General features: G+C 44.8%; 1 protein-coding gene across 1 annotated transcript in view; it reads left to right on the forward strand.

Annotated features, from left to right (window-relative positions):
* The window catches only part of LOC8030160 (synaptojanin-1), a 52,933-nt gene that overhangs the window by 27,368 nt on the left and 9,761 nt on the right, over window positions 1-15,804 (forward strand). Inside the window, exons 17-21 of the mRNA XM_029971437.4 lie at window positions 943-1,096; window positions 1,726-1,795; window positions 2,843-3,049; window positions 3,133-3,211; window positions 6,383-6,551. Coding sequence (XP_029827297.3) covers window positions 943-1,096; window positions 1,726-1,795; window positions 2,843-3,049; window positions 3,133-3,211; window positions 6,383-6,551 — 679 coding nt within the window. The remainder of the gene's footprint in view (window positions 1-942; window positions 1,097-1,725; window positions 1,796-2,842; window positions 3,050-3,132; window positions 3,212-6,382; window positions 6,552-15,804) is intronic.

The following is a 15,804-nucleotide window of genomic DNA, read 5'->3' on the forward strand; positions in this document are numbered from 1 at the left end:
CATGAATATCTTTCTTTAAATCCTGTACGAACCCTGCCGCAACTCCTGCGCAAGAAGCAGACGACTTGCTCTCCGCATAGGGGGCATCCACCGAATGTCAGACTTCAGTGCACTGTTTACAGTACATGCTTGACCGAGCTCACAGTTTTAGGCTGCTTTTAGGCTGCTAAGGCTGGAAACCTTGATGGTGTCGTCAGTTTGTGCTCAGCTCGTGCTCAGCAGCCTCAGACTCCACTATGGCTGCCAATGAATACTCTCTATAGTCCATGGACAGTGCACATAAAGAAGCTGGTATTTTATGCTGTGTGGATCATGCACAAGGTCATTTGTTTTCACCAGATAAGCCCAACATTGCAAGAAGCCAAAGTATGCAGGCAAGCTGGTTAGAAAACGTTGTAATCTAAACCTCGAGACAGAGAAATAAAAGCCACTTTGGTGGCTCCAAGGCAAAGCATTGGCCCATGGATCCCCAGGTTTTGGGTTTGAATCCCAGCCGATGTGCCCGCAATCTGACGGAGGCTTCTTGTGGAGAAGGCCCAATATGATTGTCGTGCAGTTGTAATACCGTTCATCTCAGACTTGGGTTCATTCAGTTTGTTGGCATACACTGGGGTCAGTGCCATTGAAACTGAGATAAATCGAGCAAGATGTGAGCGATGAAGAAAGCATTTCTGTCTGCTGTTGATGTACATGATAGAAGGTTTCTAACGCAGTACTGTGATATTTTCATTGCCATCTATCGCTAATCTGAGGCTGATATTGGAGCTGCTAGATGACACTGAATTTCAGGAAGGGAACTATACAGATGGCAGTGAGTTGCGTCATCGCAAGGTCATCTTCTCATAGTGCTCCAATCACATCTGTGCGTTGTGTTCTGAAAGGCCAACATTTTCTGTGTTTTGGGAATGAGCCATATTTGGCGGGCGTTCGGTGCATGCACAGGTGTTCAAGAACTTCCTGGAGGGGGAGATCAACTTTGCCCCAACGTACAAGTACGACCTGTTCTCGGACGACTACGACACGAGCGACAAGTGTCGGATCCCGGCCTGGACGGACCGCATCCTCTTCAGGAGGAGGCGGCTCTTCTCCGAGGCCGGTGAGAGTTAGTTTCATACTTGTGTGGCACTGCATAAGTATCTTGTTGTGCAGGGATCGTGAATGCACAAGCGGACGAACTTGAAGAAGGGGACACAGACTAGCGCTTCTGTCTCCCCTTCTTTGTGCCTATCTCTGTTTGGGCTTTCAAGTTTCCTAAGCATCATGCACTACCTAGCCAAACTACAAGTTGTGTTAAACTATATCTTCCTGTATTTGAGATGGTGGTGAAAAATCATGTATAATAACTCACAGCACACCGACAGGTATAAACCTGTTTTTGAGCCCTCCGGTCCACGTTGTGTGAAATCAAGTGATTTATTTTTTTTTACTATGACTTTCATTTTGTTATTTATTGTTGCACGAGTAATTTGGTTAATAGCTTATATTAGAATAACTGTAGAGCATATGTCTGCCTTTAGAAAGAAAGCTCACTGTGCTGCAGCAGCAACATTTTTATGATTGAGTATTCTTTTATGTGTATTGTATGGTGCCTTACAACATTCATTTAGACTTAGCTCAATATCTTAAATCTATACTAGTTTGTTTCGGGGCTTGCATTTTTTATAATGTTGTAGGTTACTTGGAAACACCTAAAAAACAGGGACTTTTTTGGCTCACTGTTTTTAGATGATCCCTTCTGGAGTCCGGGACGGATAGCACACTATGGAAGGGCGGAGCTAAAGACGTCGGACCACAGGTATGTTGCGACTTCTTTCTTGGTGTGTATGGCTTACCTTCAACGCGTGGGTGGACGGTCTTGCTACCGGACTTTTCTATCTTCCACTATAAATCTAGGGGTAGCAGGTATACAGCAGTTTGCTTGAATACCGTTAAGCACTCTTTGATTCGTATTGACAACATAAAGTAAGGGGGCAATGTTCTCAAGGCAGTCAGCTGAGAGTTTTTGGTCACGAAGAAATAGTAAACAGTCAGCTGAGAGCCCAAGTCACAAAGAAATAGTAAACATGCAAAGCAAATTGGATGAAATCTGCATCCTTTTGAGGTTTTGTGGGGAGTACCCAAGTCATGAAGAAATAGTAAACATGCAAAGCAAATGGGATGCAATCTGCATCCCTTTGAAAGATATGCTGTTGTCCTCTTTCGAAACTTGCGACCACCGGCACACTCTGCAGTTTGTTCAGTTTCTTAAGAGTTTTGCTAAGATTTCCAAACATGCAGATCCTCAATTTTTCAGAACTCAGCACTTAGGGTTTTCATGTCTCCGCCCGGGATGTAGCCTCAATAGTGACGTCACGCTGATGTCACTTCACAGGGACATCACGGGACATCGTGATGTCAGGTGACATAATGAGTTGATGTCACATCAGGTTACACCATGACGTAACGTCACAATAGGTTACACCATGACGTAGTGTCACATTAGGTTACACCATGATGTGACATTGCATAGCACCATGACGTCACACAACACCGTGACACCGACGTTGCGTGAGCTGACATCACGGTGATGACCACATGCTTTTCTGCTGATCGCGTGATGCGAGGTCACTTGACCACGTGCTTTCCTGGTGGTCACGTGACATCACATGACGAGGCACAACGCCATGGCACCACAAAAGATATATAGGTGCTATTAATTTAGAGTGTCTTTGGAATATACCAAAGCATCGACCAATTTTTTTGTTTTGCCTAGGTGTCTCCTTTGCAGGAGTCATTGCATTGTCCTTACTTTTCTTGCTTCTGTGTCAAGTCCCGCACGTAACCAGATGTGGCACCCTTCCAGGCCAGTGGTTGCGGACATCGACATTGAGGTGTGCCGCGTAGACGAAGCGGTCCGGGAGCAGACCTTCCAGGAGGTCATCGAGGTGATGGGGCCTCCAGACGGCACGGTGGTGGTGCGCGTTGACGAGGAAGGCGGCTCCTTCGACGACCACTTCCTCTCCGCTCTTGTCCACGCCTTCTCATCATTCGGGGAGGTCGTCCTCATCAGGTGAGGTACATCGCTGCCTCTCCGCCATTCGGGTCAGTTATTGGACGGGGGGATTGACGAACGGACGTTGTTTCTTGACTCAGGTTTGTGGCCGAAATGCTCTGGGTGACCTTCTCGGAGGGGCAGAGCGCCCTGGCAGCCATTCAGCTGTCTGGAACGGAGGTGAGAACTTGTCTGCCGCTGGCTAAGGGGACATAGCTATTTATGTCTAAAGAGGGTAGAGCCTAAAGGCCTCTTCAAACATTACCGTTCGCAGAGGTGAGACAGCTGTGCGAATTGCGCCATTTTGATACACACAAACTACTTTGCGCCTGGTTGCACCAAAAACATTAAATTGTCCAAGATTGCGCTAAACGGCACCAAAATACCTCAAAACCTACTGGAATGCGCAAGGCCACTACATTTAGTGAAACATAACAATTCTGTTGGCGACCTTTAGTTACTCTTGTTTTAGGCTAAGTGGCGCAAGTTACCACCCGTTAAAAAAGGTTGGAGCTCCTATTATCTATTTATTGCGTTTATTGGGGACCATTGATGCCATCAATAATACAGCCATTTTTGATTTTTTCCAATTGCCCCTTGCGCGCTTATTCATCTTGAGCGGGCTTCCTAACTTCTGTTGTCCACAACTACTTTCAAGCTGAAGCTATGGGCCTTGGTGGTCTTGGCACACTTGAGATGAGAAAGCAGAAGTCTTTCTTTAATCCAGAGTGTAAAACTTTCGCAAAACTACCGTTAAATTCTGCTACTTGCCAAGATGACAGCGCCGCTGTTATGAGAAGTTTATTCTGCAGACGTGCTACAATCTTTCACATCAAGTATAGCGATCGAGTTCACTGCAGTGTGCACGGGCTGCTTTAACTTTTCTCGAATACCTACAATATTTATTTTCCTATATCTCCCAGTCCAACGAGTTTTCATAGCAGCGCATGTTTTACTTTGGGTTTTGTAGCGACACGTGTTTTTCCTAGGACTTCTGTGGTGTGAAACTGACAGGGTGAATTAAGTAAGCTGCTTCAAATTTTTCTTTTATCCCTAGGTTGCTCCAAAAGGTGAATTTTTCTGCTGCTAAGCTGCTCATAAATATGGATTTTCTGCTCCTAAGCTGTACCAGAACACCGATTTTTCTGCCCCGAAAAATGCTACAGAACCTGTTTTAGCCGTCCACCCTGCTTATGTTGCGTTATGTTCAGGGAGCTTAAGGCTGGTTCGCACATCTGCGTCGGTTGCGTTCACAGCAACCAAAACGACAGCAATGGCTGGAACGCCGAGGCAACCGTGACTCGTGATTGCTTGACAAAGCTATCTCTTGCATTGCTTGTCACATTGTGTGTGTGGGGGTCACTTGTCCTGGTGACTGTCATTGCTATCACTTTCAATATAACTGTAACACAGTTGTCTGAACCAGGCTTTACGCTGCGAGTTACTGTGCTTCGTATGAAGCTTGACATTTAGTTTGAATTAAGGGTAGCTCTGCATGCGACAAATGAGGCACAAATGTCACGGCATGTCATAAGAGAGTTTTAGAATAGAGGAACCCCAATTTCTTAAGGGCACCCAATCTTATAGGATAGGATTTTCGCAACATGGCGCCAATGCAGCTAACATGCGTAATATTCAAAATGGAAAATTATTAAAGAATGTAAAACATGTGCGCATAATGAGTGCCTTTTGCTTACATATAATAATTAAGGTAAAACAAATTAACCTATCCTGGCTAAAAAACAAAAGAAATCTTAAATCGGTATAAATATTGTTAGCTGTTTACAGCCAAAACTGGTAGCGCTCTAATTTGGCGCTCATTCTCGTGCCGTGTTGACCATCTGTCGCCAAGGATTTAGGCCTTCAATTATGCCGAAACTGAGACGAATGCAGGCAAGCATACTTCGTGAGCAGCTGCTTTATTTCGATTTGAGCTGGAGTGACTTGGAGGCTTTCGAAGACTTGTTTTTAAGCTACAGGTAACATGCCATGAATGCTTGGCCGATCGAGCCAAGAAAATCCGCTTGGAGTCTCGTAGTAGCAAGACGTTGCCATGTCAGTGTTCACCGCGTCTCTTGTCTTAGGAACGGCCAGAATCAAAAGACAATCTTCAAAATGGGGCGAGTTCACGGCTCATTTTTTGTGCAGTTGCTTCTTCCCATCAACACGTACACATACGCGTCTACGCAATGCACACTCCTGCTGGCATAAATCATCTGTTGTACTAGTGTGTGCATCCAAAATAGGAGTGAAGAGGTACCCCTCAGGGTGCTGTCCTAAACAATTTCTCAATTTCTCGCAGACCGCTGCAAGAGACGGTGTTTTTCGGTTGTACACAGTGGGAATAAAAACCTTACCCGTCTTTTTTTTTTTTTTAGGGACTCATTGCGACGTTTTCTCTCTTTTTCAACTTCGGCGTGTGGTTTTGCTTTCTCTTGCTTGCCGTTTTTATTTTTACGTCTTTTTCAATGTGCGGGTTTGGTCGCAAAAAAAAGGACGATGGAGGTGATCTGTTTTTCAACGATCTACCTAGGCCAACAGATTTGTCTGACTAATAATAGCAGCAAAAGAAAGAAAAAAAACACAGTAGAGTCACAACTACAGCTGCAGCACGTCACGGCACTGTCGTTGGGCATCGGCATCATGTTAACGCACCGTGGGGTGCGTGAACAAAAGCGTTCGGAACAAAAGAAACATCTGAACATTCTGTTCCGAATGCTTTTGTTTCTTTTTTTGGTTCCGGAGCGCATGAACGCGTCCTGGCATGAGCTCTTGGCATTGACAGTGTTGCAACAGCATTTTGTTATCCGTTATATTTTTTCTAGAGAGAGCCCTTGCAGTGAACATTGGGTACTACAAAAACCCAAAGTATAGAGCGGGGCATTAACGCTGTGATGTAGCTCAGTGGTAATGTCTCCACCTCGCATGCAGCAGACCCAGGTTTAATTTCCGCAAACGGAGAGCCATCTTTTTCTAGGATTTTGCAACATCGACAACAGACACACCTCACCGCCAACTACAACATCAACGACCGACGTCATTTCCAGTGGTGGGAAAAACCCATAACACAGCTATCGCCATAATAGGATGCCTACTGCGTTGACTATCGGGTACCATAGTCATTGTGTGTAGCAGTTGCAAGCGAGCTGCCATGTCGCCCGATTTGTGAGCTATTCATACTGGGCGAAAATAGAAGGGGCCTCGACGGGCCCACGAAAATTAGCATCGGCCGGGGCCGGGCCGGGTTGGCTGTCAGAAATGGATGGCAGGCCGCGGGCCAAGCTGGGCCGGGCTTCTAGATATCGGCCGGTGCAGATCTCTAGCTGAGATGAACTGTTCCTTTTGATTCAGGTGGATGGACATCGCGTTGCGGTCACCCTCAAGACTCCAGAGTGGACGCGGGCCATCGACCAGGAACTGAAGCTGTGCTGCAACAACACAGTTCCGCTCGCGGATCTTTCCTGCCAGGAGGCGGAGGACGACATCACGCCACCGGAGTCGGACTTTGCAGCCGCGGATGGTGAGTGCCAGCCGCCGAGAAACGTGAGGAAATAAACTGACGAAGGCGAGCAAAACACGAGCGCATCCAGCCATTTTAGCCCATTTGTGACTTTAGTAACCAACTGGAATAGAATGGTGGCATCCACACTTGAGGCTCTCAAATTGTTGAAGCATTATTGAATAACGGAAGCTCACACTGGGGGCGGGGCAACTGAAACTTATCTCTGCCATTTTGATCCTGTCCGCGACTATTGGTGATGGATAAAATCTGCCGAAGTTCAGATGCGGCAAAGTTCAACGCATGCCGAACTTTTGAAGGAAAGTTCGGCAAAGATTCGTAAAAATTCGGCAAACGTCTGCATGCGCGCAAGAACGCAACATGACCATGGATTGAAAATGGCTGCCATGCGGTCAAATGGTTACCATCGTACAGTGTAGTACCGTAGTACAGTATAGACCACTTACAATGTAGCCGCTTATAGTGCAGGACTGGGTATAACGCGGCTTTTTTAAACCACCAGTTCGCCTTCCATAGAACTCCATGTATTTACATACCGCTTAAAATGCAGGCGCGCGAAGGGAAATACCGGTTATAGTGCGGCTTCCGGAACAGCCAGGTGGCCGTGCCGACTGACCAGTGCAGCGAGCCAGCGAGCACGCTTCCCTGTGCGGCGCTAGATAACGGCGCGAGCCGCAAGCGGCACTCGCGGGGCAAGGGGGTTGCTCGAAGAAGCAGGCCCAGTTAAAAATACCCATTGGGTCCAATTGGATTTTCCAATTGGTACCAGTTGCCAAAACCAGTTGTGTTTTGGAACGCCCCGTTGGAACAAATGCCAATTGGTTCAATATTACCAATTGGCTTTTTTCCAACTGGCACCATGACCAACTGTGTTTTGGAACGCCCGATTGGAAATATACCAATTGGTTTTTTTCCAATTAGAATCGTGACCGACTGTGTTTTGGAACGCCCCATTGGAGAAATACCCATTAGAAAACAGCCAGTTTGTACATTTCTAATTCAAACTATAAACAATTAGAAATATAGCTAGCAAGAGAAATTGGTTTTCTGATGCATTAGCAATTTACGCAGCCAAAGGTAGGACTCCCAAATTAAATTTTTAATTGAGCATGTCTCACATAAGTATGTCTAGATATGCCAGCTGGATATGTTCCTAACAAATAGGGTTTTACTATATACAAAACATTTGAAGCCTGTTCTGAAATAATACATTATTTTAGAAAACGCACCTTTTCTAGTTTTTTATGAGTTTTTTGCAGTCACACTAAATGGTGCCAGATACCTTTGCAAAATATAAGAAACAAGCAAAATTAAAAGGAGCACATTTATTACAATAGAAAAGGAAACACTAAAACCCAGTTCGGACCAAAAATTATTTTTCTTCTCACTTCTACCGAAAATAGGACGATTCCTGAGAGACGCTAGGACGTCATTGAGCGTTTGTTTAGCGTTCCTTCCGCAGTGATGTCATAGCGTCTAGCAGGAATTGTCACCTAGTTCCGGTAGAAGCAAAAGAAAATTTTTAAAGTGTTCAAACTAATGGTCGTCCATGGTTGCATCCTCCTCTTGAGCAGTGTCAGTAGCAGCAGCTCGCAGCCTAGAACGAAAACAGGCGACAGAAATTAGCAACTGAGGAACGACTGAGATCCAGTGTTCCTATTCTTTTCCAAGCTGTGTCACATCACCAATGTCCTATGATACTAGTATATCCATCTAAGCAGCGTGACATGGGACCTCAAGCTACTTGAAGGGCACATTATTTACGAGTTTGAAGATGCCTAGCTTGCATTTGTGAATTTTTTTATATCAAGAAATTGTGCATTCGAAAACAGACATTTTAAACAAATTGTTCAGTAACTGCACTTTACTTCGTCTGAGCAAAAGAGAAAGAACACTAGAAGGAAAGCACTCATTTAGTTTATCAATATGCAATAAGTTAGGCCGTTACCTTCTAGCAGGAGTGCCAGTCGGTATCATGACAGAGGTAAAACATGAAAGCAGAGAAATCAATGAAAGCTAGATAATAATAAGGCTTCAGTTAGTATGGGCTTCTGAATTATGATAGTGATCCAAGGCTTGTCGAAAATTTTAAAAAGGATAAACGGCTCACAAGTCTTAACACCTGGCAGCAGAGAGTTGTGTGTTGTCCATTCAATTTGTTAGTTTTCTGCCATCTTAAGTTTCTACATCAAAATTAGTCTTTTTTTACATACCAAGTGAGAAATTTAATATGTTGTTATCAGCTGAGAGGGGATCCAAAGCTTGGCAGTCAGTCAAATTTGGGGGTTTTACATGCCAACCAACGACGGGCATCTGGCACACCCCAGCGGAGGTCTGAGGATTAATTTAGACTATCTTGGCATTTTTTGACGTGCAACCGAAAGCTCGGTCACACGGAGCCTTCTCTGCAATAGGCCTCCATCAAATTGCGGGCACCTCGGCCGGGATTCGGACCCGCCACCTGGGCATCCGTAGGCCGGTGCTTTGCCTCGGAGCCAGAGGGAGCTTAAGGCTTTGCAGTGCGACCATTCTTTTCAACAATTTTGACTGCAAAGAACTATTCGTTCTGTGCACACTGGATCTCGGAAAGGATACAATTGTCATTATTTGCATGTGTGAAGCTAACATGCCCTTGATTGCAATGAGAACAGAGCTAGCTTTATTCTCACAGCTGCCCGAATTCAAAGGAATATTTATGATAGCATGCTAGCTGCATTCTGCACAATGGAAGCATTTAATAATTTACAGATATTGCAAGCAACACGTGGCAATAAAAAGGGTGTTAGGAGCAACCTAAAGAAAAACAGGAAATATATTGAAGGCTCAAATACTGAATGAGGAAATAGTGAGGCACTAGAAAACTTTGCTACAATGGAAAGTGTTTTACAATGCGATGTGTGTACTGCACGGCAAACGTTTCCCGTAACGCGGACGTGCGGCAACAGTTCCAAACATAAAAGCAGGTAGAACAAGCAAACTTGGCTATAAGAACACTTTAGCAAACACGGTTGACCGTGAAAATATTCAGAACTTGCTTCAAGAGTCTGAAGGACAAAGAGCAAAATCCCACTCACCGCAGCTGCCACGGGACGGAGTTGCTGGTTCACCCCAGCCAGAGCCGTATATTGGGAGAGTTTGGCCAGTGGGTGTGGCGACGAAGGCGCCGGAGGGGAGAAAAGTGAATGAAAGAGAGGAGAGCGCCGAAGGAGTGAGAGAGAAAGAAGGGAGCAGAGAGGAGACGATCGCCATTTTTTAGCAACGCTGTCGGAGACTGGTCGGAGAAGAGCGCTGCTGAGGCTACGCGTCGTCTGCTACAGGCCGACTTCTTTTTTGCCTGAATAAAAGTTTGTGGCCATACGCTGAAAAATCTTCATTTATTAGCTTTTTAACCCACCAAGGAATAACAGAATGTCATTTTCTTGCCAGAGCCAGCGATATAAAAGGCAATAATCTAGATTTAGATGCCGATCCCACCCATTCCGCCGGGAGAATGATCGAAGATGGCGGCCCTCCCCACTCAGGTGGGAGGGGTGGGAGCAGCCGGGAGTTCACGCGCCTGCGCTCATGCCTCTCGCTCTACGCCGCGTCTTGATTGGCTCACTTGGGAGGAGAGCGTTACGGCGGCGAGATCATAGACTGACCAAACTCTCCCCATATACGGCTCTGGCTTCAGCATGGTTGCGGTTCCCCCAGGCTTTTCTTGGACACATTGATTGAAACAAGACGTGTGAAATGTTGGTAAACTTGATGAAAATGTCACATTTTCATATCCTCCTACTCGCATCCCACACACGTGTTCCCAGAAAAAACAAACGCCTATTGGTGTCACTAGCAATGGGGCGTTCTAACTTTCAAACCGAAACTAGAAGTAAAACAAAAAAAAATTGCTAAATCGAAAAGCCATAAGATTAATAATGAACTTGAGTAATGCGGATTCTTGGGCGAGTTGGTACTGAAACTTGGAGAACATAATAGCGCTTCACGACAGGGACGAAGGGTAGGAACGAGACAACACAATGCGCTAACTTCAACTGGTTTAATCGTCAGAAAATCAAAGGTATAAATACTCTGCATCATCGCGCCATTCAACCAATCCCAAGCCACGCCACTGATTGCAAGAACTGTATCTCTTTGTCTGCCAAATCGATCGACGCCACGCTGACACATCGATCCCCGTAGTTTCTTATCAGGTCCGCCTCTATAATTTCCCTTACCGTCTTATCTCTATGTTTTCTAATGACAGTGCACAAATTAAATTCAGGTTTGCACCCATAGTCATGGCAGTGCATCGACAAATGACCGTCACGCTGTCCGCTCACTTTTAGGTTGTGCTCGCGCAATCTGTCATTTAGACATTTTCCCGTCTGTCCAACATACTTTTTACCGCACGTCAGCGGGATCTCATAAACGACGCCTTCTGCGCAATCTACAAATGGGCTGCGATGCTTCTTCACGCAGCCAACCGGTGGTTTGCGGTAAGGGTCCGTCATTTTGCACAACTTGGCAAGTTTTTCGGGTGCAGAAAAAACCACCCGAGCGTTTAGGCGGTTTGCTATCCTTTTGAACTATTTATTTATACATATATACATATATATAAATAAATGAACTATTTATTTATACATATATATATATATATATATATAGATAGGTAGAGAGAGAGAGAACGCAGAGAGGACAACAAAAAATGAATAAGTGTAATATGAGTTGCATCACATGTAATGAGGTGGTCAGTGAGCAGATTCTTTTGTTGACGTTCCTTGCACCCTTGAAAAAAATTCCATATTTTATCCTAGAGTTTATTTTTGATTCAGAAGAGTAAGCTCACAATCTTTCACTGTAAGATTACTCTAGAGCTCCAGTCTCCAAGAATCCAATTGGGATAACTCTCCCAATTGGTTGCTTAATACCAATTGGAAAATGTATTTCCAATTGGAATTGCCAATTGGTTGATTAATACCAACTGGAATATATATTTCCAATTGGAGTGACCAATTGGAAAAATGCATTCCAATTGGAATGGCCAACTGGTTGATTAATACCAATTGGAATATATATTTCCAATTGGAGTGACCAATTGGAAAAATGCATTCCAATTGGAATGGCCAATTGGTTGTTTAATACCAATTGGAAAAATGCATTCCAACTGGAATGGCCAATTGGTTGTCTTCATACCAATTGGATCCCACTAATACCAATTGGTACCAATTGAAATTCCAATTGGACTCAATGGGAATTTTTAACTGGGGGGAGAAGCGAAGAGAGAGGCTTCAGTTGCCATAGCGAAAGAGGGACGCACGCACGTGTCGTTCGCGTGCGTTCGTCCCTCCGCTGCGACGGTTAGAAACAACCACAACGACAGACCAATCGCAGGTCGAGGAGAAGTGTTCGCGCGCATTGCATGCCGGTCGTGAGCCGGCTGCTTCTATCCGCAAACATGGCGTCGGTTGTGATCGTCGACGTAGACTGCGTGGTGGAAGCTCTTCGTTCCGCGTAAAAGCGCTATCCTTGACTGTGAATTTTCGTTGTTTGTCGCTATGATAACCCAGCATGTACTAGAAGGGAAGATCCACCTACTCGTGCGGCGATGTTGTGGCGGCACTCTCAAGACGGCAGAAACGCCCGTGTCGTCATGTTTGTTTACTTAGACTACAGTGGTGCTTTCTAAGCGTTTGTGTTTTCGAACATCGCCCGGATTTCTTATTTGGAGCATTTCATGCCTGTGCTCAAGTTGAACGTATTACTGGCGCGTACCGTATAAAGGACGCGAATTTTCACGCGTTTTCATCGCCAGAGAAAAGTGATTAGGGTTAGCAATCCTGAACGCTCGCAACGTCCGTCCACAACTCGCGACGCCGTTAAAAGGCTGTGCCAGGAAAAAGTCGCTCATTTCTTTCAAAATGTGTGACACACTTGAGAGAGAAGTGTACTAGTCTGGTGAAATAAAGACTTTCCTCAAACTAAGCTTTATTTTTCATCTAACGTAAAATAAATTCTTTTACAAAGGTAAGTTGTCTCATGGCATGTATTTTGGCCTGAAAAATTGATGTTTTGGTTATAGCGCGGTACCGCTTATAGTGCGGATTTTCGCGACTCCCGCGACATACGTTATATGTGGTCTACACTGTACTACCAGTAGTCGACATGGTAACTCTGTGTTTGTCAGCCTTTGTGAGTGCGGTTCTCTTCAATATTTTCTGCCTCAAGAACAGAAGATCGACCTGAAATTGACGCAGTCCACTGCGCAAGTGACAAATGATACTGTACATTCTGAATAGCATTATTTTCTTTTGATCTTTCCAGTGATACAACGAGGTGGTTGCAACATTGACTGACAAGTGCAATTGAAGCCCTTCTTACAATTATAACAATTCTGTTTGCAACTCGCAAGTTGTTTGTGCCAAAACAAAATAATATTGCTTTTTAATTGGCATTATTTTGCGGCTTTCATCTATCCACGCATAAAACTGAACACAAAACTGTCATACTCAACGTCGCACATCCGACGTTCCAAACTTTTCCCATCTCCCTAAATGTCTGCATGTGTCCTACCATCAGGAAACCGGCATTTTAAAATTTAAAAAAAATGAAAGCTGTTTGCAACTCCCTGTAACGCCGAATTAGAGCTCAGCTCTTAAGGAGGAGGTGGGAAGGGTACTGAGGGTTACGGGTTCTGCGGGGGGGGGGGGGGGGGGGGGGGGGGGGGGGTGGGGGGGGGGGGGGAGAGGAAGGAAGGGGGGAGGGGGGGCACGTGGCAGGGGTGTGTGGTCACGTAACCCCCCTGCTCCCCCCCCCCCCCCTCCCCCCCCCCGAGGTCACGTGACCTTGGGGAGGGTGTCACGTGACCTGGGGTTCAAGTGACCTCGGCGGGGGTCACGTGACCCCCAGGTCACATAACCCCCCAGAAAACTTTTTCCGCTAGATTTAGCGGGGAAATATTTCTGCTAGATTTAGCGGTGAAATTTTTCCGCTAGATTTAACGGGGAAATTTTTCCGCTAGTTTTAGCGGGTAAATTTTTTCCACTAGATTTAGCGGGGAAATTTTTTCCGCTAGATTTAGCAGGGAAAATTTTCCGCTAGATTTAGCAGGGAAATTTTTCCCGCTAGATATAGCGGGGAAATTTTTCTGCTAGATTTAGCGGGGGAAATTTTTACGCTAGATATAGCGGGGAAATTTTTTCCGGCTAGATATAGCGGGGAAATTTTTTCCGCTAGATTTAGCAGGGAAATTTTTCCGCTAGATATCGCGGGGAAATTTTTGTGCTAGATATAGCAGGGAAATTTTTCCGCTAGATTTAGCGGGGGAGAAATTTTTCCGCTAGATTTAGCAGGGAAATTTTTCCGGCTAGATTTAGCAGGGGAAATTTTCCGCTAGATTTAGCGGGGAAATTTTTTCGCTAGCGGGGGGAAATTTTTCCGCAAAATATAGCGAGGAAAATTTCCCGCTAGATTTAGCTGGGCAATTTTTCCGCTAAATTTAGCGGGGAAATTTTTCCGCTAGATTTAGCGGGGAGAATTTACCCGTAATGCACCACGCAGTTACGCCGACGGCGACGCCCGCTCAAGCCGGAAACGGGTGCCTAAGAGCTGCGCTCTAAAACAAGACGTTTACGAATATGGGACACACATTTTTATGCAAAGCTGACGTCAAATGACTCAAGTCGAAAAACATGCATATTTACTATAATATTGTTATCTCTTTTAGTGAAGGCTCAGCAGCCGTCGTATTCATTTTCGCACACGAAACGGTGACTCGCAGAGAAAGTAAGAATGCAGTGTTACTGCCTCTATTTCATCAATGTACTTGCAGGCATGCTCTAATGAGGCCTCGAAACTGAAACTCGCGTATTGTGACTGTGCCTGCTACTACCAGCCTCGTTGTCACGTCACTTCTGCAAAAAGTCACTAAAATTTCCAGTACTCACACAAAAATTACGCCGATACAATTATCTTGTAGAATTTCACCTTATTTAAAGATAACTGTGAATATGCATTAAAAAAAACAGCTAAAAACTCTTTTCGCCTGAAAAAACAAAATATTAACTTTGTCTGGCACCAGTGTATTTTTGCCGAATCTTTTGTAAAGTTCGGTAAAACTTCAGTTTTGCTGAATCCCAAGGTTTGGCAAAAATTCGGCCCATCACTAGTGACTATTGGCGACGAGATGTTTTGGTGGCACCACCTCGCTGGCGCCCTCCTGTGACGTAGCTGGTAAGATGCGAGCAGATGATGCGCTATTTCGAAGCACAGAGTGGCTTTTTTGTGTGACAGTTTTGTGAGTGATCTTTCTAATGAATAACAGCGCCTGGATCGAAGTTGCTTTTTGTGTTAAAAAAAAACTTTCAAATGCTAAAAAACTAGCCTGAAGCTTCACATTACAGCTTGTGCGGCAAGCGTAAGGACTATTCACAACTTTCTGGATCTGTGAAGGTTGCTGTAGAAAAAGGTTTTGCTTTCACTGGAGTAAATTACATGCTGTCTTTTTAGTTGTGCACGTGTGGACAGCGGGGTTGCAAAGCACCGCACACTTGTTTTTAGCTACATTGAGCTTGCCCATACGGACACTTCTATCCAAGTGTGACTCGACAGTCGCTGGCGAGCAAATTCTCGTCAGCAACTGACGCTTAGCTCCTCCTGCGTAGCATACGTGGCAAAGAAGTTTGTTACATCGCAACTTCTGCTCGAAAAGAAAAACAGATATTTTTTATACATTCTTAAATTGTCGGACATGGCACGGCAAATTCAGGCAATTGATTAATTTGCTCTCTCCATTTTTTGCTAAGAATAGTTTACAAATTTAAAATCGCTCGCTGAGAATTGCATCACGCATTATGCGCATTTGGGTTTGCAAAATGAAACATACAAACAATTGAAATTCATAGCAGGTGTATACATTATCTTTTTGGATGCTAAATTGTCACCGACTTACTAGCTTTAAGACTTCAATGGCAAGGGGGTCTCACATAATTTGCGTCGACCGGGTGAATAAGCAGGAATTTAAACTAAACGACTCCAGAAGCCAGCCACTGCTTCTTCCTGTGTAGTTATTTTGGGCGAAATGTTTGTTTGCAGGTTTACAAAATTCAAAAAGGAATCAACTTGGAACTAAAAGACACCAGCACTCACAGAACCCATTGGAGGCAACAGGATACACGGAGTCACTTTCACTTATGTGCTTACTACACACGCAGGAGGCTCTCAAATTTTGCTCTCCTATTTTCAATTTGATGAGACATTCCCTTCTCAGTTTTATTTT

Source organism: Ixodes scapularis, unplaced genomic scaffold (assembly GCF_016920785.2).
Source record: "Ixodes scapularis isolate PalLabHiFi unplaced genomic scaffold, ASM1692078v2 PGA_scaffold12__126_contigs__length_90152505, whole genome shotgun sequence".
NCBI lineage: Eukaryota > Metazoa > Arthropoda > Arachnida > Ixodida > Ixodidae > Ixodes > Ixodes scapularis.